The 26,736-nt window shown below is 42.7% G+C and overlaps 1 protein-coding gene across 7 annotated transcripts in view; it reads right to left on the bottom strand.

The window, feature by feature from the left end:
* raraa (retinoic acid receptor, alpha a) overlaps positions 1-26,736 on the bottom strand; it is a 141,057-nt gene that overhangs the window by 59,690 nt on the left and 54,631 nt on the right. For all 7 annotated transcript variants that reach the window (XM_039616262.1, XM_039616264.1, XM_031739651.2 and 4 more), the window contains one exon: positions 19,257-20,079. In XM_039616262.1, coding sequence (XP_039472196.1) covers positions 19,257-19,410 — 154 coding nt within the window. In that variant the 5' untranslated portion in view covers positions 19,411-20,079. The remainder of the gene's footprint in view (positions 1-19,256; positions 20,080-26,736) is intronic.

The following is a 26,736-nucleotide window of genomic DNA, read 5'->3' as shown; positions in this document are numbered from 1 at the left end:
TCCTCCCCTAGATCTTGTTAGCCTCTTAGTATGTGTATGAATGTGCGCGTGCATGCATGAATGTTTCTCTCTGTGTGTGTGTGTGTGTGTGTGTGTGTGTGTGTGTGTGTGTGTGTGTGTGTGTGTGTGTGTGTGTGTGGATGAGGTTTAGAAATCATTGGGAAACAGGTAAGTGGAGTGTGCACTGTGTGCATGCAGATATGCTGATGTTCATGGTCAGCGTAGGCGATAAAGTTGCTTACAGACGCAATGGGAGTGTGAATGCGTGTCCTTTTGAGTGTGCCTGTGTTTGTGTATATATGTGTGTGTGTGTAAGTGAAAGTGAGAGTGTCTGTGTGTGCGTGTGTGTATCAAAGGTCAAATCTAATCATGATGCTGGATGATCCAATTCTGAATGGCCAGGCAGGTCAGACCCCGCCTTCATGAAAAGAGGGACCACTGGATTGGTGAAATGTGATTGGTAGGTACAGTATGTGGCCTGACACGCGCGCACACACACACACACACATATCTGACACTCCTACAGTGCCTTTTAGGCTGGGATGAGATGCAAACCGATTGGACCAGACGTGGCACCCATCTAAGGGCCAGTGTGTGTGATAAAAGTCTTAAGTGAGACCACATGAGCGCATGTCAGAGTGAGTATTTTTGTGCCAAAAACACAAGCACCCCATGAGTGAATGCCTGTGTCTAAGCAGCTCTGAGAGCCATTCTCACAGCAGAGACAGAAGGGGGAACAGAGCGCCCCTGCTGACACTCTCAGTGGGCTGACACAGAAAGCTTGTTTGGGGCATTAAATCTTAATACACACGGACGCTGGGGAGGAGATAGGAGAAAGAGAGAAAATGAGAGAAAGAAAGTGAGAGGTTGGATTGAAGGTGGAAGGAAGATGATAAAAGAGGAGGGGCCGTGTTAGAAAAGGAAGAGGAGAAGGCTGCATAGCAGCACACTGAGGGGAACTCCTGGGGGGCAGGAAGGATGTTGCAAGGGAAAAGAAAATTCTTTCCCCTCCAATCCACAGGAGGATAGCCCAAGATGCCAGAAAAATGTAGCACGGCACTAAATCAAACCACTTAAATCATCATGTGTTAATGACTCCGTTAACCCACTTCTCCCCCTCCCTCCCTTTTCTTTCCCCTTCACTAAAAGCCTGTACAGAGGCTTTGTCAACCCTAATTCATCCTCTCAGCAGACAGAGACAGACGATGGTGAGAGAATTTCGAGGGAGGCAGATGATTAAGGGCTGCGAACTTTCTCCTGAGATTTCTCTATAAATACATTCTGCCAATCACGCCTCAGTTTGTCGACAATATCACTGTAATGGCATCATTATGTTGCACCCCTGTGTAGCTGTGGACTGACGTGCGTCTCCACTGTATGCTACTTAGCATGTACGAGAATGACAGGTACACCTGTATGTGCTCATGTGCGAACCACTATGCATTGTTAGGTTTACCGTCATGTAGCAAGTTCCATGTAGCATAGTTAAAACTTTGTGTTTACTGCAGGAAAAACAATTTAGTCTTGTTAACCGAGTGTTTGTGCTGCTCTTCAACAAAGAGTCTTAAAAGTGAGCGAGAATATTGTAATGTAGAGTACAGACTGTACTTCCTGTCAAGAGGAGTTTGGTCCTATGACAGCGCACCATCCTTCCATACCTGCTTTGTTTCTGCAAAAGAACAAACTGGATGAACAAAAATTTTAGCATTTGGAGTCTACCAAAGAAAATAAATTGTATCCATTTTCCAACCGCTCGACCTGGCACTAGGAAAAATATGCACATAATCTCTGGATTACTTCAATCAGCCACAGCAAACTGGATCCATCATTGGTTGCTTTGTTTTGCTAATTCAGTGGTCTCTCCCTCACTCTCTGAGAATTCAGCTCTGTAAAAAGGACCACAACTTTGCTTCGCTTGTTCTTGTTTTGTTGAGTTGAACTAAAGTGAAGAACTGTGCACAGACACTGAAGGAGTTCCTCATCATTTCTGACTAGTTGGTGCAGTGATGTGAGACCTGATGTCATATGGTTTATTTTTAACTAAAGAGCACCAGTGCAGATGTTCCCATTCATGCGTCCAACAGCTTTGTGAGCTGACAAGTTATCACAAAGCCCAAGTCAGGTAACCTATCCACGCTTTCCTAACACTTCTCCAACCCCACCACACGTTACAAGTTGCACACTCTGATAAATTAATAGTATGTTGTCCCCACTTGATTGATTATGTAGGTTTATATGATATTTTAACAAAATGCAGCCACATCAGTGGCTGCTTTGACCTGCTGTCAATTAGTTTGTAGAGGACTCAGAATCAGTGTTACTGTAATCGCCTGTAACACAGTAATATAACCCTTTATTATTCTAATTTCAGTAATTACATTGGTAACACGTAACAACGTAATTATAACTAAAGTTCTTCAGTTATTCTTGCGCTACAGTCAGCTGACTTCAGTTCATGTGTGGGAGAAGGCAAATGGCGTGAGTCATCTACAGCGAAAATATGGAAATTACTTTGACTTTCATTGCCCAAAGAGGTAAATGTGCGATGGTAAAGTGCAAACTGCATCCAGGACAGAAACGCCTGGATCATACTGCAAACACAACTTTGGCTCTTTGCACGCATCTGTGCAGACAGCGTGCTACCCGCAAAGCTAGCCAAGAACCCAAAGTAACATTAAAGCTGCTGCCAGACCCTGAACTTTAGCAGGTAACAAACTGATGATCAGTCAGGCTTGTTGGCTTTGTTTCTACCCGTTCATGTTTCTACAGTAGAATCACTGTGGAGATTGCTTTGCATTGTGTTGTCCGCTTTGTGTTCATACATAAACACTAAAAGAAAGATCCCATGCGTGTCTTCGCTGGGATACCTCAACATTGTTCTGAGTACATGTCTGTTAATAGTAGTGGCTTAATGTGTCAGTTCAAGCAGTTTCTATTATTGGATGGATGTTTTTCCATGGATTTGGCAGTTTTCTCTTCATAGGTTGCACCATTGCTTCCCAGACCAATTACTTGAGAACATATTTAACTAATTGACCAGTGAATTTAACAGCTATTCTTCTACTGGCATTATACTTTCCCTGTCAACAGCCAAGTTTGTGGCTACATCCTGAATTTAACAGTGATTCAGAACAGAGAACAAGTTTCTAACTTTAGCTCTCTAACAGTGCAGAAGCAAAGGGTTAAAAGCTGTCATAATAATAAAACAATAAGACTGTGGGGAAGGAAAAATAAGAGAGCACATAATGTGTTCCGCTATGATGTCCTGGAGGGCTCCAACACAAGGACACTTCTAACTGCAGATGTAAACACACAGTCAACACTTAAAACGGCAAGAAAATGCAATCGCAAAAGTCTCCCCAGGTGTTCTGATGCAATAATAAGAGCCTTCAGATGCTAATTACACGCAAAAACATTGATGTCTTCGCTACCTTTTAGCACCTTGTCACCATCCGCTGTTGATCAATCAACACAACAGAAATCATATTTACTCCACTGGCTTTGCCCTTTGCAAACATGCAAAAATGTGCAATTAGTTTTCAACAGTCTTGAACAGTTTACATAATAAATCCAACAAACATCTTCAGTGGCTCTGCTTTGCCCTGCGAATGTGTTCAAGATGTTAACAGTATAATCATTTAATGATCCCTTTTCCAGAAACGGTTCCAGTCAGTCGGAGTGGTTCTGTATGCAAATAGCGGACAGGATCACAGTGTTCCTCTACCCTGTTTTTCTTTTCTCTCCCCGCTTCTCCCCCCCCCCCAGCTCTTTTTACTCTGCCTCTCTCGGCTGAGTGATAAACGCTGTCTGTTGGCCATAAATCCAGGGGGAGTCCTGACAGGCGTCCCAATAAAGCGCTCTATTTTCTCCCTGTTTGGTGGGTTTGTCAGAGGCCCAGAGGAAGTGAGATAACATTAGGAAGAGGGGGAAGAAGAGGAGGTGGGGGTTGGAAGAGGAGATGCAATTTCATCAGTGGCGTACACACACACACACACACACACACACACACACACACACACACACACACACACTCACTCAGGAACACACAAATGCACTCATAAACAGTGGGAACGTCCACATGGAAGGATGAAATACGCTCAGCAACACACAGGCATACTCGAAATGAGTGATTCATGTGCTGAGCGGCCAAAACGCTCAAGCCGCAAGACAGCTGGTGAAAATGGCAGCCTGTAAGAAAAACAAATTTTTTGCCTTTTATGTTTCTCACACAAACACACGCACATAAACAAAGCTAAGACCAAAATTCACAAAATCACAAACCCCAACTGCCTCGCAAAGAAAACAAGAACTCTCACCCCTTCCGTCTGCGGCCAGCGCCTGATGCATTTAGTATGTGCAAGTGTGATGCACTTACGCATCACACTTGCACTGATTAGTGTGCATTTCCTCAAAATCTACTAGTAAGAGAAATTTATTGAGCCGATATCCAATGGTACAGCCTGGTTACAGCCGCTGAGATCACTGCCTAAAAACAAGCCGTTTTAGCTCCTCAACCTTAAAAGCCATTCTTGTTTTTAAGGGCTGGCTGCCGGTTAAACAGCAGGTGGGTGGGACTCCCAATCAGACCTGTACACCTCACACTATATTAGGGATAACCGCTCTCACTGACATCATGCAGATCATAGTAAGACTTCAACTATGCAGATGAGGACACAAGTATTAGCCTCACTATGAAATGTGACATATTAGTTTTCTTTAGAAAGCATAAATTATTAAAAGGATTATTTCAGAAAAAAAAATATTATATATAATATTATTAGCCCCCTGAGAAACTGACCTTTTTATTGAGCCATAGCACAAACCACTGTTGTGCAACGATCTGCTTTAAGGTCGTAATGCTAAAGTTAAAACTGAGGGCTACCTGCCAATTTACACACAGCATAAAAACTTCAGCAAGGGTTTGAGCTGTCACTTCATCAAGAAATTCAAAGAGAGCCACACAGTACAGAACAAGCCTGGCAGAGGTAGGAAGTGAAAGATTTCAAAGACTCTGGAAAGAAAACTAGTGAGAGATGTGTCTAAAGACCCCAGAACAACTGCCAAGACACCAGTGAATGACTTAGCCAAGTCGGGAATTGTAGTCTCAAAGAAGGCAATCATTAGAACCCTGCAGGAATGGACTGCGAGGTTGTAAACCAAAAAAAAAAACCCTCCTCAGCTTTTGCAGAAGAGACACCTTCAAGCTAGATGTTAGATGCTAAGGACAACTTGGTGAAAGATGCATAGTGGAAGCACGTCCTTTGTTCAGATGAGACAAAACTAGACCTCTTTAACCACAAAGACGTTTGGAGAAAGAAGGGAGAGCTGTACGACTCAAAGACCGTCCCCACAGTGAATCATGGTGGTGGGAGTATTATGCTGTGGGGATGCTTCAGATCATCTAGAACCGGGAATCTGGTCAAAATGGAAGGAATCATGAAGAAAGAAGGACATGACTCTGAAAGAAAACCTCAAGCACTTTTGTCTTCGAACACAACAATGTATTTATCTATGAGCACCAGCAGACGCACGAGCTGTACGACTACATTTGAGTTTGAATAAAAATTTCCAGTGGCATGCAGCACTGCAAATTTACTGCACAAAGACCAAGGATAATATTTCACATTTTATCTCATCTACCTGTTTTTTAAATTTGCATCTATCATTCACAACGTTCTCCCTTTGTTGGTCCTCATCATTATTTTATACAAACACCCCCACTTCCTTAATTCATTCCATCCAACTTTTCACCTGTATTTTCACCCCTCTTTCAACTCCATCACTCTCTCACATGCTTAAATTTCACCACTGCTCCATCTCTCCCAGACTCACTGGGCTCCTTCTCCACCTCTTTTATCTTTTCTTCAATGACTGATAGTCGCGAAGTGCTGTTTTCTAGTGCTCCGGGGCTGAGCCTTCACTTACACCACAAGAAATATAACAGCATAAAGTCAGACATGTTGGAGTGTGTGTGTGTGTGTATTTAATCAGCTTGGCGTTAATGAAGAAAAATGGAGAAGGGGACGGACAGAGGCAGGCACAAAATGAGATATGGAGAAAAAGTGGAGGCTGGAAGACAAGAGAAAGCAAGAAAGCCTGGGCTCTTCGGGTTGAGCGTTTCTGCTCTTAAGAGGATTCCCACCTGGTAGCAATTTAGGTTGGGCCTGGTAAAGCAGGCCCTGGAAAGGAAAAAATAATGTCTTTTGGGTTAGCGGTTTCATTTTTCAATCAAATAAATCACGACCTTACAGAAAATAATTTTTGTCTTTTAATGGCCCCCACGGCGTTTGAAGTTTCTCAAGGGGCAGCTAGCTTTGAAGTCTGTGAGAGGAGGAGTGAAATTCCCTCTCTCCTTTCTCTCTCTCTGTCTGTGTGTGTCTGTGTGTATCCATTGCCTTCTCAAAGTCCTGTAACACAACACTTGAAGTAGTCCTGACAAAAGGCGTCCAATGAAGGAGCCAAAATGTTAGAAACACAAGCAAATTCCTACAAAAGCAAACGCTTGTAAAAGATGAAGACGAGGGAAACTGCTACCCTAATTTAGACCATAAGTAACAAATCTACCTACCAGTGCCTCTAAATGTCACTGATTAGCATGTTACATAACCAGAAAAAAAAAAAGGAAGAAAAATATGGGGGAAGAGGTCTGTGAGTAATTCAGATATCTCAATGAATATTCCTGTTCGCGGCCCATTTAGGAGAAGTCTATTAGGCTCCAGTAGAATGGTCCAAATGTGCAAATCTCGGGTGGGAAGTAAAGTAAGAAATGGACAGATGTGCAAGTAAAGGTGACACAAGGGAAAACTACGTCAGCTCCTGGGCACACAGTTCAAACAGCCACGCCAAATGTGTCGACAGACAGACGACTACCTTCACGATAAAGACTTAAAAATATCGCCCTGAAAACCTTTCCTCCCCCGAAGCTCCGCCACTACTTTCCATGTGTACTTTAAGTCCAAGCGATCTGCTTTTGACATAAAGGCTATTTTTCAAAAGGTTTTAAAGAGACTCCGGCTTTGACGGCACATCTGTCAGGGCTAATGCACTTCAGAAAGACGTTCAAATACTCGCTGTCTTTGCGCCATTCATGTACGAGCGGCCAAGCCCACGGGGACAAAAGAAAGGCAAACTCAAACACACAAAATTAAGAAAAGGTGTGGACGTTTCCCGGACTTAATCAAATGCTAAAACACACTCACTTGTCTTGCACACGCCCGTGGGAACATCAGTTAGTGTATTATTTAAAGCAACATAATTCCCCAGGTCAAACCAGCTCACTCACTGTGTACTCTCTGTGTACACAGCTTGATTAGCATGTCCTATTTTTTTTTTTTTTTTTTTTTTTTTTTTTTTTAAACACAGTTGCTGTGAAAGGTTTGCAACAGTCAGGGGGAAAAAAGGAGAAAAGGAATCTGATGCTTGAGAAAGAAGACGCTGGGAAAGACGGACAAACAAAAGCAAACTGGGGAGGGAAAACAAATCCTGCAAAAGTTTACAACGATGAAAGGGAGCGACACGAAAGACTGCTCCGAGGGGGGGAAAAGAAAAGGAGATGAAGCGAGAGGTGGTGCTGAGAGAGAGAGTGAGTTTGGCCTGACATGAAGTGCTTACAGGAAATAGTTCTGTTTGATGAGTAAATATTGAATCAGCAAAAACCCATCTGTGGCACAACCTGATCTCTCCGTCACTCCGTTTCAGGCTTTCTCCGTGTTTACAGTAAACAGAGTCATACCTACATTCCAATCACAAGTTCACGAACAGCTGACGTAACTAAAACTGCGTCTACACCGCTGGACAGGCGTCTGACAAACTGAAGCACAACAGCTCAGTTTATAGGGATTTGGAGAATGAGGAAGCTAAACGTTTGTCTACATGGGGATACTTCCTCATTGCAGATCGCGCCCCACCTGTATATTGTTGGAGGTATATGAAAGCGTCGGTGGTCATCTGTGGAAAGCGTGAATCTGCTCCTGATTCTTGGTGCAGTCTGGGCCTGCTGTGATTTAAGATGCCTGCAGGGACCCTTCACAACCTTCATTCGCTCTCTCCCTCTAACCAACTTTCTCTTTAGCCCTCTAGCTTTCTTTCAAAGAATGAACTATTAGAGGCATCTTAAGGTCAAAGAGCAAGGTCTTGGGCTCCAGGTATGTAGTGTCACTCTAAATCTTTCTCTTTGAGTAATCACCAATGCCCCCTCTCTTTGAGAAGCGCTGCTTTAGATATTCACATAGTTGATACTGAATGAATAAATCATGTGTGAAGGATCATGAAGTGTTTTTTTTCTTGAATTTATTATTCTTTGTTGTGATCCTGCTGATGATGACCAAAACAGGCCAAAAACAATGCATGAAGTGGAATATCCATAATTTTAAATTTGTACTTTCTAGCTCTAACACATCCTAAAATGTGTTTTTATAAGACATATGCTACAACCACAAGCTAATATATCATATTAGCCAATTTCACATATATTAAAAACACATAAAGAGCAGAATTGAATATAATTTAAAAATAAAATTACTAACCTTATTTGTATGGGACTTTGAAAACAGAGTTACAATTTCAGAATATGAATAATAGCTGCAAATTATGGTAAATGGCCTGGTAAATGGCCTGTATTTGTATAGCGCTTTACTAGTCCCTAAGGACCCCAAAGCGCTTTACACAACCAGTCATCCACACATTCACACACTGGTAGATGGCAAGCTACATTGTAGCCACAGCCACCCTGGGGCGCACTGACAGAGGCGAGGCTGCCGAACACTGGCGCCACCGGGCCCTCTGACCACCACCAGTAGGCAGCGGGTGAAGTGTCTTGCCCAAGGACACAACGACCGAGACTGTCCAAGCCAGGACTTGAACCGGCAACCTTCCGATTACAAGGCGAACTCCCACCTCTTGAGCCACGATCGCCCACACGAATTATGTCGTTATTAATGTGTCCATATGTTTGAAAATGTATACATGTACATGTTCGAACACGCAAGACGCTTCTTTACAAGCAAATAGTTGTAAACTATGGCCAAAAAACACAGGGGAGAAGATTAAGAGTTAAGCTAACCTATAATAGCTTAATGTGTTTTCAGCAGTCGTTTAAAACAAATCAGAGACCTGACAGGCCGAGGAAGGCCATACCAAAGTTTAGGTGCTATAGCTTCAAAAGCATGATTGCCTCTGGGACATTTTGAAGACCCTGGTTAAAAGACCAGAGAGGCCGGCTGCAGTGATGACGTCTCAGAATCTCTGCTTTATAAGCGGGGGCTTGTCCGTGTGGAGCTTTATATGTTAATAATAGGATTTTAAAGTAGATTCTGAAGGGAGAAGGGAGAAAATTAAGTGTTTACTAAAAGTTTCTATGCATCTTTGCTTCTATCTTTAAACCACAGCATATGCTTTATGGCGGGTGGAAAGCATTTTACTTGTGAACACATAACCAACCGCTGTGTGATGAGACAAAAACACTTCTACAAACATAAAACAGGCTGATCACTGTTGAACTACAGCCTGCTTGGCATCTCCTAATGCTCAGATGAGTATTTCAGATGACAAACTATAATCTTCCCTGACTGCATTGCTGTGGGACATAGTTTCTCTGTTTCAGATTTTTCTTCAGCACACAGTATACACAAACCAAGCAGCTGATTAAAAGACTTGGCTGCTTTTGTGTAATTTTGTGGTGTTGGTGCTTGGTCAAAATGTGTATTGTGTAAGCTTAAACAACTAAAAGAGACAAGATCCATAAAACCGCGTACCACCAAACATCCCTGTTTGCAAGAATTAGAAGATTAAAAAAAAAAAAAAATCTGCTACAATCCATCCAAACTGATACCTGATATTTTGATCTTGACAGTAACTGATCATTGTTGCTGCTGTGGAAGTCCATCAAATCAAACTACACTGAAAACCCTGCACGGTCTAATCCACTCAGTGCTCTGCATGTCAGGTTGACTGGTGTCCCTGTGTTGCATGTTTTATTGTTGCCGGTTCATGTTTTGTGGCATTGCTCAGAATAATTAGGTTATGGCAGTGAGAGTTATAGGGCAAAACGGGCTTCTGTTACAATCCTGGCAGACAATTTTGTGGCTGGTATGACTGTGAGACTGAGAGAACATCTGTTTGTTGCATGAGATCAAATTAAGGGACTAATCAAGGCATAATGCACACCAGTTGTTTAGAAGGCCATTTCAAATGGAGGGCAAAGCGGTGTCACTAATCACATCCTCTCCGTCCGCTTAGCGTACTCGCATAGTGTCTCTGTGAAATGAAGGAAGACTGGACCACGATGATAAAAGGAGTGTATGAAGGAGCGTTTGTCAGCGATGGAGAGAGAGGAGGCCTGAAAGGGCTTTCAAACGCCAGGGCAAGTTTCAGGTGCCTTGCAGCACTAATCACAGGCTAACTGCTGAACAGCTGTTTTCTACTGATGAAAAGAAAACGACGCAGGAGAGTGAAAAGAGAGATCAGAGAGATGAAAAATGAAGGCAAAAGAGCGAGAGGTAAAAGGAAAATGAGAACGAAAAATGGAGCACAAAAATGTAAGGCCCATCACACCATAATTTGCAGGTTTACAAGTAATTTGCGTCGTCTTATATAAGGAGTTACAATATAAACCCATTACTTGGGTTAGATGACACTTAAATATCTGTGTGACTGAACATCTTCTGTTTGAATTAGATATAAATTACTTGATCGGTAAAAGAAAAAAAAGATTCCTCAGTGTTAAACTAACTTAAAGAATTTGATTTAATATCATATTCAAAAGAAGAAGCACTCGTCAGCTCTTTGCTGTGAGTTCAACGATGCAAACGGAGGAACAAAAAGGGCCAAATTTGATTTCTGATTATGTTCAAATATAAGACAGCCTTTAATTTTACTGGATAACCTGCAGACCCCAAATAATTTATGAATTCACACCCAACATCTGTGCCTCATGCAGCTGAAATTTATTTCTGTAAGAGAGGTTTGTTGATTTTAATATTGCATGTGCTGATCGCTGATTTTAATCCCGTCTGGAGCACATATGCTTGTGTTTCTTTCCCCTCTATACACCAGCAATAATTACAGTCCTGAATATCTGCTTCTTTTGCTAACACAGGGCTTAAAGACACGGGGTGTGGTATGTGGTAAACACTGTAAAAGGTACTGTGCAATTTAGTTTTAATAACATATAACCTGTGATTGATTGTTACTATTAGAAATGACACCAGGTCATAATGTTCTCTGTTTAAAAAAAAAAGAGCTGCAGTCACAGCTTGAGAACTTTTGCCTTGAGTTCCTGTTCCAGTATCTGACTTCAGAAAAGGGGTTGTGATCTATAAGTCAAAGTCATTTTTTAAAAAGGACATAACTGGAAAAACAAGCAGCTGGCACAGCAGGAGGACACGGAAGGTCGAGAGATCATTAAGCATGCGTTTCCACAAACCTCTGGAATGCTAATGAGTATCTAAAGACACCACAATTCATTCGGCATTAGCCAACCCGTGGTACACTTAGGACTGTAATGTGCTAATGTTGTCACAAGTGCATTATCTTTCCACTCTGAGGAGGTTATGTGTTAATGCTAGCAGACAGCCATGAGGTTAAGTGTGGCCAGAGGCCCCTTAGAGAAGTGCCAAGAGAGAGCTGGTGGCCCCATGAGCTCTGGCCGAAGAGAGCTCTCTTAGCCCCTCTCCACAACACAGTTAGCCATTGTGCTAGGCTGAAAAAGCGCATTAGCCGCTGAGAAAAGGGCTTTCCCCTCTGAAACCCTCTTGGACAACAAGCAAAAGCCCTGCTTGATAATTCAATCACTTTCTGAGCTGTGCGGGGCAGACCTGTGCAACCTCTCGCCACCTTTCCTTGCCACTCTCCTTTTCTTCCCTCTCTCGTCTCCTCTATTAGGTAACTGTCCTATATTTTACAGATGCCGTCATTCCTACCGCTTATGAAAGGACAATAGAGGAATGATGCCTGTGAGAGAGAGTCGTTGACATTTGAATGTATGCAGCAGTGTGAATTATGGCTGTGCGCTATGCGTTTTGCAAAAAGGGCATAAGAAGATAGAGATATATGTGTGCGCATGTGTGGAAAGGGCGGGGAGGAGAGATAAAAGGAAAGAGAAGGGGGTCATTGAAAGAGTAGGTTGAGGGAAAGGATAGAAGAATAGAGAGAAAAAGGAGGGAGGGCAAAAAAAAAAAAACAGGGACTTCTTATCTCTTTACCCTTGTCTTGACTTCCTTCAGGGGCCTTTGAAGAGAGCAGAAATAAAGATACTTGCACTAAAGCATCACAGAGAGATTTAGATTATGCCAGTGTTTACCCAACTGAGTGCTGCATGGCTGCTGGCGACAGCCTGCTGGTTTTGAAGTTGTTATGGCCCTACTACAGCTACTCAAAATATAACACTCGTGCTGCAGAGGAGGGGGGTTCTCCCTGCTTGTGTCACTGTATGCGTATGTGGATCTGCATGCATGAGTGCATGAATGCGGCAACTGGAGCGAATGTTTATGAGAGATAGCATGTGTCCTTGTATCCTAACACTGTATGCAATCCATGTGTGTGTTTGTGTGTGTGCAGCACTGGGAAAATGGAGCCATCCATCGGATTACTGGTAGACAGCTCTTTGAAAAGAAGGGCCTGTATTTGCATAAGCAACCGTGGAAGAGAAAAACCTGTAGAAAGAAAGACGGAATAAGAGAGCAAGCAAAAGAAAAAGGAAGGAGAGAGGACAAGAAAATAAAAAGAAGGGGGCTGGGGAGTGGACCGCACTTGCCAAGCCACTCGGGGATAAATCCTGTGGTTAGGATCAAGTATTGTGGGCAGGGATTTGGCCCCAGGTCCCCTCAAAGCAAATGGAAAATAACAGCCTGTGAGTAAATAGGTGGCATGGTAATGATAGCTCTGTCAAGTCCTAAGGTGGAGAAAAGGAGGGTGGGAAGAAAGGGGGATAGGAGTAAAAATGTGGTGAATGAAGAGGAGGGTGGAGTGCAGGTATGAAGAAAGAAAAGGGAGTGCAGAAAGGTGTAATGGAAGGAGGGGAGAGAAATGTTGAAGAGGGGTTTGAAAGACGACGAGCAGGAGCCAGAAAAAAAAGAACAAAGGGGGGGAGCGAGGAAGGACGAACACATGGAAAGGCAAGCGCACTAACGGCGAGGGTGATGGGTTTCCTAGTGGGCACCCGTTGGCTAAACTTGCAGGTGTTCTGGTGCACGATGATTGCACAAGACAAGGCTGCTGCCAAAACCAGAGTATGTGTGCCTGTGGCTCCTACTCCTAGCACATGTGCAAGCTAGCAACACTCTGATTTCCTGTCTTTCAAATTTTTCCTTTTTAGACAAAAATAAAACAAACAAACAAACAAACTCCACTTGCTCCTTTTTGCCATTTCCCTCCTAAAATGGGTACCCTTTTGTTGCACTACTGTCCTTGCAATCCTGATGAAGAAAACCCAGAAGCTCATTTTGATACACAATAAGGAGGCCACTCTCATTCGGTGAATTCCCTAACACACGATCATATACAGAAACATCAGAAGTAGTTTTAAATGTGTTGTTACTCAACAAAAGCAAAGTGAAAATGGCTTTTTTTAAAAAAACTGTAATATTAATAACCCATAAAGCCCGCTGAATTAGTCTAACTACTCCCAAAGTACCTTCAGAGACTATTGCTTCTTTGAAAACTTAAGAATAGGATAGTCCTTGTGCTCATTTTTCAACCTCCAAGTGTTGAGCAGTTAATTAACAAGGTCATTAAGCTGGGGTGAACGAGTGCTTTGCTGACATGCTGGATGTGTTTTACACACCATGTTTAATAAGCCCGCGTCTCCACCATCAGAGTATTGGCACCCCTCAAATGACTTTCCAATAATGACAAGCAGCTCCCCAGAGGTACTGCTTCTATGTAAGACTCTTTGTGTGCGTGTCTATCCGAAGGCGCTAAATAGCTGGCACCTGGTAACCCGATAGAAAAGGTGATTCTCACTGTCATTACCCTTATCCCTTCCACACAAGCTATGTGTGTGTGAAAGTGTGTGCTTGTGTGCGTTTGTGTTTGCCACCCATGGAGCGCACTGACACGGCCCTCTGATTCCTGCGGACCACCATCGCAGAGAGGAACCACCTGTCTGTCCCAGAAACCAACACACACAGCCCAGTATTACCATATCCATATTTACTCGTGGTTTGTACATTCCGCAACGGGCCGCTTAATGGGATGGGTAAAACACACACACACACATAACCTTCCTTGAGGTCTGAAAATATCCTTTAGTATTTCTCCTACTGGCCCCTAAGTACATTCATAAATGCCATTTCACCCTCTAATAAGTCAAACGAGATGGTGCTGGTGCGGGTTAGCCATCCTAGGAAACGCTCCTGTACCAAGCAATTACTGTGGCTGCTGAAACAAGAGAGCTCTGTGGGGAAAAGCCAATTAGTCCATCGCGGCAGCAGGTAGGAAGCTGGCTCCATTCATTATGATCACTCATAACACTGCGCTAATGTAATAGTACAGTGTTAGTGAGCTTGGTGACAGACAGCAGAAGGCTTAAATGATAATGACGGGATCGATAGTTGCAGGTGTTAATGCCGGATACTTCCATATTCATACAGGCCTGCAGTGAGAGGAATTTAATCAAAAACACTAATGAGAGGTGTGTTGTATGTGCCTATGTTTGAGCGTGCATGTAATCAGCACATACTGTTCAATACAGCGGCGTGCAAGTTCCTGGTTGCGCGACTGGGATCAATCCATAGTCATAATATTCAGTTAACTAATAAAGCTGCAGGCTATAAATGTATTATCAATATCTGAAACTGATCTGCTCCGGTGCGTAGCCTAACCTGATGATTTTCAGATAATGTGATGTGAAGACGTAACCCAGGAGGCTGGATCTGAAGACGGAGGGAGAGAGAGAGAGAGATGGGCTGTAAGCTGAGATTAACCCTCCTGCTCTGCTTGGTCCAAATAATTGGCCTGTTGTGGTTTACTAAAAAAAAACCCCACAACAGACCAGAGCTGACTGGCAGAGTTAGCCTCCCCTTTCTCAGCGATGTCCGACTCTGAGGAAGGGGAGGCGGAGGAGTGTGAAGAGAGGGAGGAAAGCAGAAAGAAAAGACAGATTTTTTTTTTTTAAAGCGAAAGTACTCCAAAGGATTTTGATTGTAAATGAGTTCTGCATTAAAACCATATGCTAAGTCCTGGATTCATGATTGTTTACTCGCCATTATTCATTTCAAGAATTTCTAATGATGGTCTTTTACATCAGCGATTAGAGTGCAATTGAACACAAAGAAAAATGCAGGTGTTTCTGGACCAAAAACACATTAAGGATGAAAACAGGTGGTAGCAATCATCTTCTCGTCTGCAACACACTGTGCTCTTCTACAAATATTGACTCATAAATACTTTGGGACACAAAACATTGCAGAGCGATATTAATCAGCTGCTTCTCCAGTGAGTTTCTCAGAAAGACTCTAACTGCAGGATCTTTCGACTTCAGCTAACGACTGCAATCCTCGCTCTTCTGCAAGGATTACCGTCCACTTCACTTGCTGCAGTTTGTAGATAGAGTGGCACAACATTTCCAAAAAGTTCTCCAGAGTAGAGCAAGAACTGCCGCCAGCCTGCTGTTCATAAATGTTGCAATTGGTCTAGAGCACCAGTAGGGCTCCTGTTTGGAGAGGCAACTGAATGACATGTCTTGGTTAGGAAACACAAGATGGGCTAGCCGGTTCAGTCAGTCCATTTCAATATCAAGCGCAAAAAATAACCATGCTTTCTTTCAGCATTAAATATTACCACAATTAGCAGTAAACTGCATGTCGCAAACGTTAATAATTCAGTTTGTGTGCTTGATTTAAATCAAGGACCAATCTGACCCTCCGTGTGGAAAATAATGCACGAGGATTTAAATAATAAAGTTATAAAATATAAAAATTATTTGTCACAAAGGTGATAAGAACAGCAGCTAAGCATTTGTACTAATAAAAAAATCCCTGCACCCCAAATTCATGTCTGTGGACGATCTAGAAACAAGCTAATCATCAGATATGATTTCCATTCTGTTTACAGCAGTCGTTCATTCCCAGCTGCAAACATAATGAAGCTATAAAACATAACTGAGCTCTGTGTTAACAACTACAAAGCTTGACCTTGAAAATTATAACAAGGTCAAAGCTATTCATCTGGCCAGCTGTAAGAAACTTTCCAGTTAAAAGGGGGAAAAAGCACATTGTTTGCTCACACATGTATGAGTCCAAACATGCATGCGTGTAATTATTAGCATTTAGGTGAAGAGTTTCTAAATCCCTCCTCTCCTGCATTCAAGCTCCAAACACTCTCTCCCTCTTCCTCAGCAACCTCTCTTCTTTCCCTCAGTGCTCAGTACTGAATGGGAGCTTAGCTGGTGTGTGTCTGTGTGTTTGTTTATGTTTATGTGTGTTACGCGAGTGTGTGCGTGGGTGAGGAAGGAAGGAAAGGAAGAAAAAGAGCAAGGGAGAGAGCAATGATCTGCCACAGAGCTAGATGAGGAGGAGGGAAGAGAAAAAGAGGGTGAAGGTGGTGTGCGAGTGTATGGAAGGAGGTGCGTGTTTCTGCTGCTCCGTGCGTGAGCATGTGTGAATTATGCCTGCAGTTATCTACGTGCGAGGCAGAGCACGAGCGAGAGAAAGTGAGCCAGCATGAAGGGCAAAGATTGTGTTTATGTTGTCCGCGTGTGCATGTGCGAATGTGTACTCATGCACGTCAGGAAACTGTGGTGTCCCTGGCTCTCCAGTGTTTACTGACAGGAAATGTTTGTCCAGGCAAAACGGAAGAAATCTTGCCGCCCCACATGGCAAACACTGGGAGAAGGGATACACACGCAGACGTGCATAAACGGACATGCAGGAATGCGCACACACACGCACGCTTGCAAAGAGCGTTTTTAAAAAAAAAGAGGAATCTGACGAGCGCTCCAGTTTATGTGGTGAGGTGTGGTATCTGGTATTGGGGAAGTGGGAGTGACTGGGCTGGGCACGGACTGTTCTTTACTTCCCTCCACCCTGACTGCCAACACAAGCTCCAGCAGATAGAAAGTCAATACGCTGACCCCCTCTGAACCTGTGCGAGTGAGCACAGGGTTTGACAGACTTGTCCACACTAATGCACACAAACTGACTGACTTCATTGCTTCAGTTATTATTTCTGTTGCTCCCTCTACGTTAGTACATTAAGAGATTGTCCAAGCGCATTAGTGTTCTGTACACAGAGGTGGTGGTCCATTTACCATACATATCTATTATTCTTTGTAATTCCATCTATAATTCACCATCTTATCATCTGTAGTTACAAGTTACTTTGCAGATCAAGTATACAAACTGTACAGAGTGCATAAATCTGACTTTCTTATTATAAATGATAAATCTGTCAAACCACTGCAGTCATTTCAACCTTTACTGGAGATTAACATAACTGAAGAACAACAATACTGTGAGACTCTGAAAGCTGCCAGCTCTCCCTGTACTTTGTTTTATTTCAGCGTATTTGTCTTAGACTGAAGGTCGAAATACTTCAATATGCTCTGAGAAAATTCTTTGGATGACCTTTGAAAAATGTGATGTATTCTTAAAGATTAAATGACACAATGGCTGCCCAATGATATATGGCGACTGATTCTAGCATTTTTCAATCTTCATTTTCAGTCTTCTTTCAAATTATATTGAAAGTTCAGTCGCTGCTAACCTTTGAATTCCAATTTTTACCCAAAAAAAACAAACAATTTCTTCCTGCAGTTATACGCCAGTATCTTTGGTCGGTCTCAGACTGAAGCTAGCGACAATAGTCCAACTGAAAACTGCCAGGACAGAGAGTGGACGGCCTAGAGCAAATCGGGAACTGGTTCATTTATGTCCTACAAACCCACATAGACTGTAGAGTAGAATGGGTTTGTCCGAACGATGAAACCAGTACCTGAGCAACTGATAATATTGCTCAGGTACTTGGCAAAGAAAAAAAACATCCATCCATTCATCTTCTTCTGCTTATCTAAGAGTTATGGAGAGGCGAGAGGCTAGAGGCTATCCTGTCTGTCACAGGGTGAGAGATGGGATAAACCCTGGACCAGTCAGAGGGCTAATAAGAAAAAAAGACAGGCATTCACACCTATTGCCAAATTAGAACTAGCTTTCAATATAACATGCAAGTCTCTGGGCTGTGGAAGAAGCTGAAGAACTGGAAGAGGAACCCATGCAATCTTGGGAAGAACACGCGAGTTTCACACTCCACACAGAAAACCACAGCCGGCTAGCGGATTTGAATCCAGGATCTTCATCCTATCAGTGCCAATCACAGCACCACCATAATGTGGTGAAACTAAGGAGAAACCTCTGAATGCCAGAAAAGCCTGCACGCACATATGGACACACGCACAAATATCTTATCCTAACTGACACCCACAAACCGCTAACTAACCCACCAACCCTGTTCCCCCTGACTGAGCCTGACTGAATCCAAAGCTGGGGGGAAAACTGCCATAACATAACATAACTAGTTTGGAGAAAATAAAATTGATGAAGATTTTACAATCTTCAACATTAGACGTTCTATTTTCCACCGCTGTTCATAATTAACCACATTTCCCTTTCCTTTTTCTGAATTAATAAACCACTAACGCTTTTATTTACATCTGAAAAGTACTTTTTCCACCGAGTCCAACTTTAATAAGCAACACTGCCAGTTCGCTCTGAAGCTTTTGATGGATTGAATAAAGAAGTTATAACAAGAACGCTGTCTGCGGTAGTATTTCGGAGATTTACTTTCGGAACACTTGCCAAATGTGTGTTCCCCAAATGAACAATGCTTCTTTCTGGCTGTCCTGCCTCATTTCCTTGTGATCTATGTTGACGTTGCTATGCATGTGTGTGGGTTTGTAAATTAAGGACAGCGCTGGAGGCGACATGGGCATGTGGGTGTGTGTGTGTCTGTTTACCAACACACTTACACACACACACACACACACGCATCTTTCAAACAAGAATGATCTAAACAGGACGAGATGAAAGTGTTTTACCAGCATATGAGTATGTACGCAAATACACACAAACACACAGCAGGCGAGCTGTACCGGAAACCGTGAGCCACAGCGGCACAGAGAAACCAGGACACACGCACAAAGGAAAGTAAATCTCCATACCTCCTGTCACTCAAAACCTGCACAACAGCCAGAGCATCAAACACTTCCACATGCAAAACGTAAACCAGCGCAGAGAAAACTGAAAAGTTGCTCAAACTCTACTTACTGGCTGGTGAGGGGGTGCTGTATCCACTGAGAGGCAGTCCCGGCAGGGCTGGAGGCGACAGGCTCCCCAACATGTGGGGGAAGAAGTAGGAGTAGGTGGGCACGGGGAAGCCGTTGAGGTGGGGGCCCGGCACCGGGTTGCCCTTCCCAGCCATGATGGCTCAGTCCACCTACAAGTCACGAAAAGACCTCACTGGGGTAAAGAAAAAACCCTCACTGAGATGCAACAGCGCCACAGTCAGGAGTCAGTATGGATTCCTATAAGGATTTAATCCCCCATAAGGATGCTGGGTAAGAAGATATTCCAACAGGCAAAGTTTGCAAAAAAGAAAATATCTCCTTAAGGTTGAAAAGGTTGCCCTGAAAATGGCCGCAAAATCCTATTGGTTTAGCGAATGTGTGTGGGTGAGTGTGTCTGTGTGTGTGTTAAGGGCTGAGTTACTGAGGACACAAAAGATAAAAAAGAAAAATGGGGCAGAAGTATAAAGGAGGAATGTGGAGCTTTTTATCCTTCCTTTCTCTGGGATTGTGAAACGACCTTATTTGCAAGAGGCGTTGGGAAGTAACGCGGCCATTCCTTATCTCGAAGATGAAGGCAGAGAAAGACAGGAGGCAAGTTGAGTCAAGAAGAGGTGCACTTTGATGGCAACAGTCAGGAGCGGCAATGGCGGTGATGGGGGTGCTAGTGGTTGTGATGCTTTCACGGGGACGTCATTCCACTCTTCAACTGCAGAGCGCTCCTAGGAAATGTGCAGATCACATGATGCCAGGAGAAAGCTCTTCTCCTTGAATGGGCCCCCTGTTCGCAGTTGCAGAGCCTCTGTCTAAGAAAAAAAAAGAAAAAGAGAGAGAAAAGGAGATCATTTAGTGCTTCAGTGGCAAGGTAAAGAGATCACTTCCCTTTGTACTTAAGTGTTTGAGCAAAACAGTGCTTTTCTTTTGACACTAATTAATGGTAATGTCTCATCTGAAACGTTACAAAAACACCCCATCCGCCTTAATTATCTAATGGAGTGTTAAAATTGCGACGCGAGCAGTGGGTGTGTGATGTCTCCTCTCAGCTTTGTGCGCTTGCACACTCGCTCATTAACAGTGACAGAGTACAAATACTGTGGGAGGCGAGCCAAAACATAAATGAAGAGAGCGCCGCAAAAGAAAACTTTGCTAATTACACCAGTTGCAGAAGCCAGAGGTGAGACCCAAGGCGGCATTTCTGGGAACCGCTCGAGACTTCTGCTGCAGAGTTCGCTTCCAAATTACGAGCGAGACGTGAACAAACAGACCTGTAATCACCACGGAAAGCGTGAGGAGGCAAGAGCGCGCTGACATCTACACACCCGGAGAACAATTATCATAGAATGGTACATTAGCATCACAATATACACAGGGATATGAGAAAAGCCATTTATCCCAAACAGCTCATCATAAAATGAGCAAACTTTTTTTGTTGTTTTTTTTTTTAAACCATAATGACCTTTTTATGAGTCAGTGGATGTAATGCACAGCAGTAAAACAACTCGAACGACACAGATGCCTCACAGAAAGAAAAGAAGCATGTGGAATGTGTCTTTGCACGAAGCAGGAATGTAGCACTCTAGCATGAATTACACCGCGACATCATGGATGAACTCCTGTAAAGAGAGAAGGGTTAAGTCAGACATGTTCGTGTGCCTGTTTCCACTTGTGTGGTGTACATAAAGCGCTGGGATATGACAGGAGAGGCATGCACACAGCCCTGTACAGATTAATGACAAACGTGTTTATAATATATTATATAATATATAATATAAGAACAAGTCTATATTCCCGAATCTGTTTTTTGGCTGCTAATGTCACTTGTCATGTTCCCCCACTGTCTGTATCATCATCATCATCATACTGCATTTGATCGTAGTGCCATTTAGATGGCGATTGATTCAACTGTTTACTTCAAATAAAAGTGCAGTTTCTTCTTCTGTGTATTTGTATATTCCGTAGATGCCGAGTGATCAAGGTTGGTTTGTGAACATGAGCAGTTACACAAACGTTTGAAACACTCACCAGGGGGTTTAAGTTTTAAGAATTGGAAAGTTTTTATTTCCTGACTCGCCTTTCACCATTTTACACCATTAACTGAGGGTGAAATAGGGTCACAACAGATGGCAGAGACACAGGAATCTTTAAAGACATTTGTACGCTACTACCAAAAAACTATGATTGACATAAAAGGCCAAATTTCCATCTTAATTTCTATGTTTTCAATTGAGAGCCCCTATTATAAACATTAATGTGAGGTTAAAGTATCTGACCTACAGCAAAATGTGAAAAGTCGTACCTTTTCCTCTTTTAATTACCATATAAACTTGTGGTTTTAAAAACTGCTCAAAATCATATTTACCACTAATAATTGTTTAGCTAATAAATGAATAATTGTTAATAGTTTCACTGTAAATGGTAAAAATGAAACTGACATAAATCTGACATGAGTATAGGCAACGTGGTGATGGAGTAGTTCTTTTCTCTTAACATATTTGGTCACATAATTCTTTGATTTTTACAAACGTATGTGAGTTTATTCACTACAGACTACAAAGAGGATTTTATGGCCTTGGACTTTCTCTAAGCTGCCTTATTTTCATATGCTTATTGCCAAAGTGCTATGCAGTCATTCTGTCACAATGAGCTGGTGTGTATGGTGGTCAGGAGATGAGCACATATATTAGCCTGAAAGCCTTTACAGCCCATGGGAGCTAGGTATAGTTTTATTTGCTTTTAAAGCCCCTATTGACCTAAAAAATAGTTAAGAGTCACATAGTAACAATCTCCATCAGGATATTGCTTCTGGTTCAGACTACAACACAACAATACGCATTACGAAACACTGGCTTGATACACTCTGCATTGAACCTTGCTGCAATCACGTAAAATGCAACACCATTGCTGAAAGTGCACACTGAAGTGATGCAATGCCATATATTTTTTTAATTTAATAAACTGAGGAGGCCACAAACGTTGAACCGATACTTTAAATGAGGAACTGCAAGTCACCGGGACAATGGGAGACCCACAGACTGGAAATGGGCCACTTCATTCACCATTATCATTACACTGCCTCATATGGGCACCATAAAAAGTCATACTGAATGATAAGCGGGACCTCATGTTACTGTACACCTGCACCGACTCTGTTGTGCATTTCCTTTTTGCTGATGTTACAGTAAATAAACATGGCTGCAGAATGACTGGCTTTGGTTACATTCCGTCAGGGATAATAACAGCGTAGGCTGAGCTAAAGGCAGGCAAAGTTTCTGCTCACTTGTGTTTTGATTCATAGTTAGGTTGGACTGTTTAGAGAATGTAAACTGCCAACAACAGAAAGCATCCTACTCTCAAAATTGGGAATAAAGTTAAGGTCAGGAAACTACAAAACATCCAACTCATATGTGACATATCTAACCATACAAGTCACACAATACATACAACCAGTGCATTTTGTTGTCTTTGTTACTTAACAACCCCTAATAACAATAATCTAAATCCCCGTATTTGCTAATCCCCAAAACATTTAACACAGTGCACTGTTTGTGAGCTCTTAGCATCGGAGCGTTTCCTGAATGAAGCCCACATGTCTGACGCTGAGAGCTAAAGAAAAGCATTTTCTGATGCATGTAAACAAAGTCTGATTGTCGCAGCTGAAGCGTTTCAAAGGCATTATACAATCAGTCATTTTTCCACTCATCCGTGCATACTTGCAAGCGTCAACAGTTGGAGGCAGAACGTAGCTGACTACCTGGGCAATCCCCTCTGCCAGGACAGAACAATCAGAGGTAAAAGAGATCAAACACACACACACCACTACATAAGGAACTGAGACTCACCTGAAAACTTGTCTAATCTGCTGTGAGAGGTGCACATACCACAGTCAGGAAAAGCTTATCGCAACTCTTGCAAACAGCTGTGAGCTCTGTGTTCGCAGGGGATAGCATGTAAAATAACACACACTTCATCTTAAAACATCTGAATACGAGCATATATTCTCTCCACTTCTCCTCCATCCCTCTTGTCAGGCAGCTCTTGAATCTCTGTGGCAGGTGGGTTAGGCAGTGATTTATGTGCCTGACACAGAGAGGTCATCGATATGATGAAGATAGAAGGGGAACGGTTGCGTGCCTAATGCTGTACAATTTCTGCTCTTTTATTGTGTATTTGCTCAAGATCTCAGACTGAAACTGAATTTTTCTGTATGGCACATAAAAAATTAACTCACCCATCTGCTACATTAATACAGCAGAAATGTGGACTGATGTGGAATAAAAACAGATATGGACAGAGTGCAAAAGTCTAACATCAAACAGTAATGCAATAGCAAAGCCAAGACAAATCCACAGAGACCGCGGGCCTAGAGCTCAGCCCATTAATGTACATCTTCTTAAAGATTTTCTAAGAATTTCTCGCCCATATCTGCCAAACTCATTTTAAAATGCTCAAACGCACACAGGCAAGATCTAGTATGGAGGCCAGCTCCAGGGGGAATGTACAGTATGTGATCACTTACAGTAGGAGGAAAAATAAACAAACATTCTGGGTCACTTGGTCTTAACTATGTTTGGCATGTAGCAGGCAGAGGGAAGAAAGGGTTAGAGGTCATGAGAGAATGTAATTGGATGTGATGGAAAACACTGAATTAATAATCAGAAAAGCCAGCAAATGGCAGCAAACACAGCAGACGCAACCAAGGGAGATGGTCAATGCGAATACATGACATATAGTGAGATTCTGTTGAGTGCATAAACATAGATGTGAACTATACATGCACGCAAACAAAGTTGAAGGAGTTCAGAGTTGGAACGTAAAACAGACACTTTCTTTTTTTACTCCAAGACCTTGCACATGGACACAGCAAAGATACCAGTGAGTTTAGTGAAGATAGCCACATGTTATGATAATGCCACACAAAGCATAATTATAATGGATCTACTCATCTTAGAACAAACCTGTGATTACCGTAAGTGCTCTTTTTAACTAAACTCTAAACGTATGCAGTGCATTGTGGGGATTTTACCAGTCATAGAAAGAACAGGTTACAAAAGCAAATACTCTACAACCATAAACACTGCATCAGCTCAATTACTTGCAACAACACCTGCTACCTTATGAACACTTTGCTGCATGCATGTCAGTGAAATGCGGCTGATTTGTTGCACGTGCAGACAGAAATACTGCTACATATATGCTTTTACATTTGTAACCACCTTTAGGTGCTTCCCCTACAGCACAGCACTTCATTGTTTAACAATGAAGGCCTAAACGAAAAATGTGTATGGCTTTGCAGTGGCACATGTAACGGAAGTCACTCAAGCACAACGCAGTAAAATTTTTATGAGGACAGCACCGTGGGTGGATATACACGTCAGACGTGAGTGCAAACAAGCATGTGTGAAGATATGACTGTGTACATATTATACTTTTTCAAATGTCACTTACTTGCTGTCATATAAAAGCCATTACTATAGATAATGCTCATATTAAACATGGCTAAAGTTTCAACTAATGAGGGCAGCGTATGTGTAAGCAGTCCCTGTGAATCCAAAGCACAGGCAGTTTTTTCTATTCCAAGCTCTGTATGAAGTTAAGAGGAAAAATATCAGACACACAGCTCTAGTTGTGCACACAGCAGCCCCTCCAGTTTCCTGTTTAAAGCTTCTGTTTGTGAGGAGCAGCCAATCAGGAGAAAGATGGCTTAAAAGGGAGAGGAGCTGTAAGAGCTTGTTTCAGACAGTGAAGACTATATACAGGGGTGTACAAGAAAAAACACATGCTTATGTAATATATCAACAAGTGCGTGGGTATAAGGGGGCGGTGTGTGTGCTCACGCGTACAGCCTGTGTAGCATGTGATTATTGAGGTTTGTCTGAGTGCTAAATCACATTTGCACATCTTTGTTCCCCAGGGGAGTCTCTACAGTACACTGCATTTACTGTATATGACCAGCTCAGATGGGAGGGGTTTTGCATAAAGAGCAGACTGCATGTTTGGTGAGGTCCAGTGAAAGGGGTGGGTGCTGGCTGATTATGATGTAAACAGAAACAGATTACACGTGGAATCACTCTCAAGTCTATTCTGGCAAAGTAAACTCGGATAGAAAATTTTAAAAGACCCTACATTAACATGCTTACATTATTAATGAAGGCTGCTCATTTACTGTGTATCTTAAGAACATTCTCATTGTTTTTCCTCCGACCACACTAAGAAGTCTGTGATTGTTCCCAGTGTAAACATAATCCGGGAAGACTGCTGCCTCTAATCACCCTACTTCTAATTCTAAAGCACTTTAAAATGTCTAATAAAAAGGCTTCAATGGGACAAAAGTGTAGTGAGACATGCTCTGTTTCCATTTACCTATTACTCTAATAACCTGTTATAACAATAGAACACCCTGTTCTCAAAGCGCAGGCTTGGTCGTGCTTCCTGGAGTACAATAGGATGCAGAGCTTTTAACTATCAGGCTACTCTCACGCAGAACCAGCACCCAGTTTTGGATCAAGACACATGAACCCGCTCAACTCTCTACTATTAAGATTAGGCTTAAAACATAGTTAGGGCTCAATCAGGTGACCCTGAGCCATACTGATCCTTAGCTAAGCTGCTATAGCGCTGGGCTTTTGGGTGGCCTTCCCACTGAGGAGCTGTAATCGTGCATTAATATGCCTCTACTGCAGATCGTTAATTTTGTGTCTCTTCTTCTCTCCCATGCGGTACCTGTCTGCTAGGCTCTGGAGCTCTAAGTTTCTGATCTGCAAGTTATTTGTCATTTCTAGCTTCTAGTTTTTCTCACAGTGCTCTCACCTCGTCCAAGGAAGGTGGCAAGGAAGCTGACGTGTTTTGATACTATATAAATAATAAAACAATTTAATTCAAACGGAAAACGCTAAATGAGTGGCGCCTTCATACAAAACCCCCCCCCAAAAAACCTGTGATGCATTATCTGAAGTGCTGTCGTGGAAGTTTGGAGAGTCAGTAATTTATGGCCAAACCACACAGCAGAGTACTGCCTCTTTTATATACAGTAGCTGAAAGGGTAAATGATTACATCCACCTCGCTGCTTCTTCCACCTGCATAGTTTTGAGACGGTCAGAATCGCAGCTCGCTGATGCATTGTGGGAGAGCGAGCAGGAGGTGGGAGCTACTTCTCGATGATGATGGTCAGAAGGTGTGGTGCGAGAAAGCTAAAGGGTGCTAAGTGCACTTCTAAAGGTGGTGAGAATCCTCAGCTGTTTTGACCGAGGCTCCCTGTGGGGTGAATCCACTTGTCAGAGGAGCAGGCTGCGTGACATTTCTGCCTCACCTCAGAAAGGTCAGCCTTTAATTATCTCAAATGCCAGCAAGCACTGCACCTGCAAAAAAAACAAAAAAACAAAAAAAATAAAACCCAGAGACGAGCTGAGCACTTGTCAGGGTAAGACGGTGGCCTGTTTTCTTCACGCAAAATGAGCGCGGCTGT

This window comes from Oreochromis aureus, linkage group 8 (genome assembly GCF_013358895.1).
Source record: "Oreochromis aureus strain Israel breed Guangdong linkage group 8, ZZ_aureus, whole genome shotgun sequence".
NCBI lineage: Eukaryota > Metazoa > Chordata > Actinopteri > Cichliformes > Cichlidae > Oreochromis > Oreochromis aureus.
Note: the sequence above shows the minus strand (reverse complement) of the source record. Positions and strands in the feature narration are given on the sequence as shown.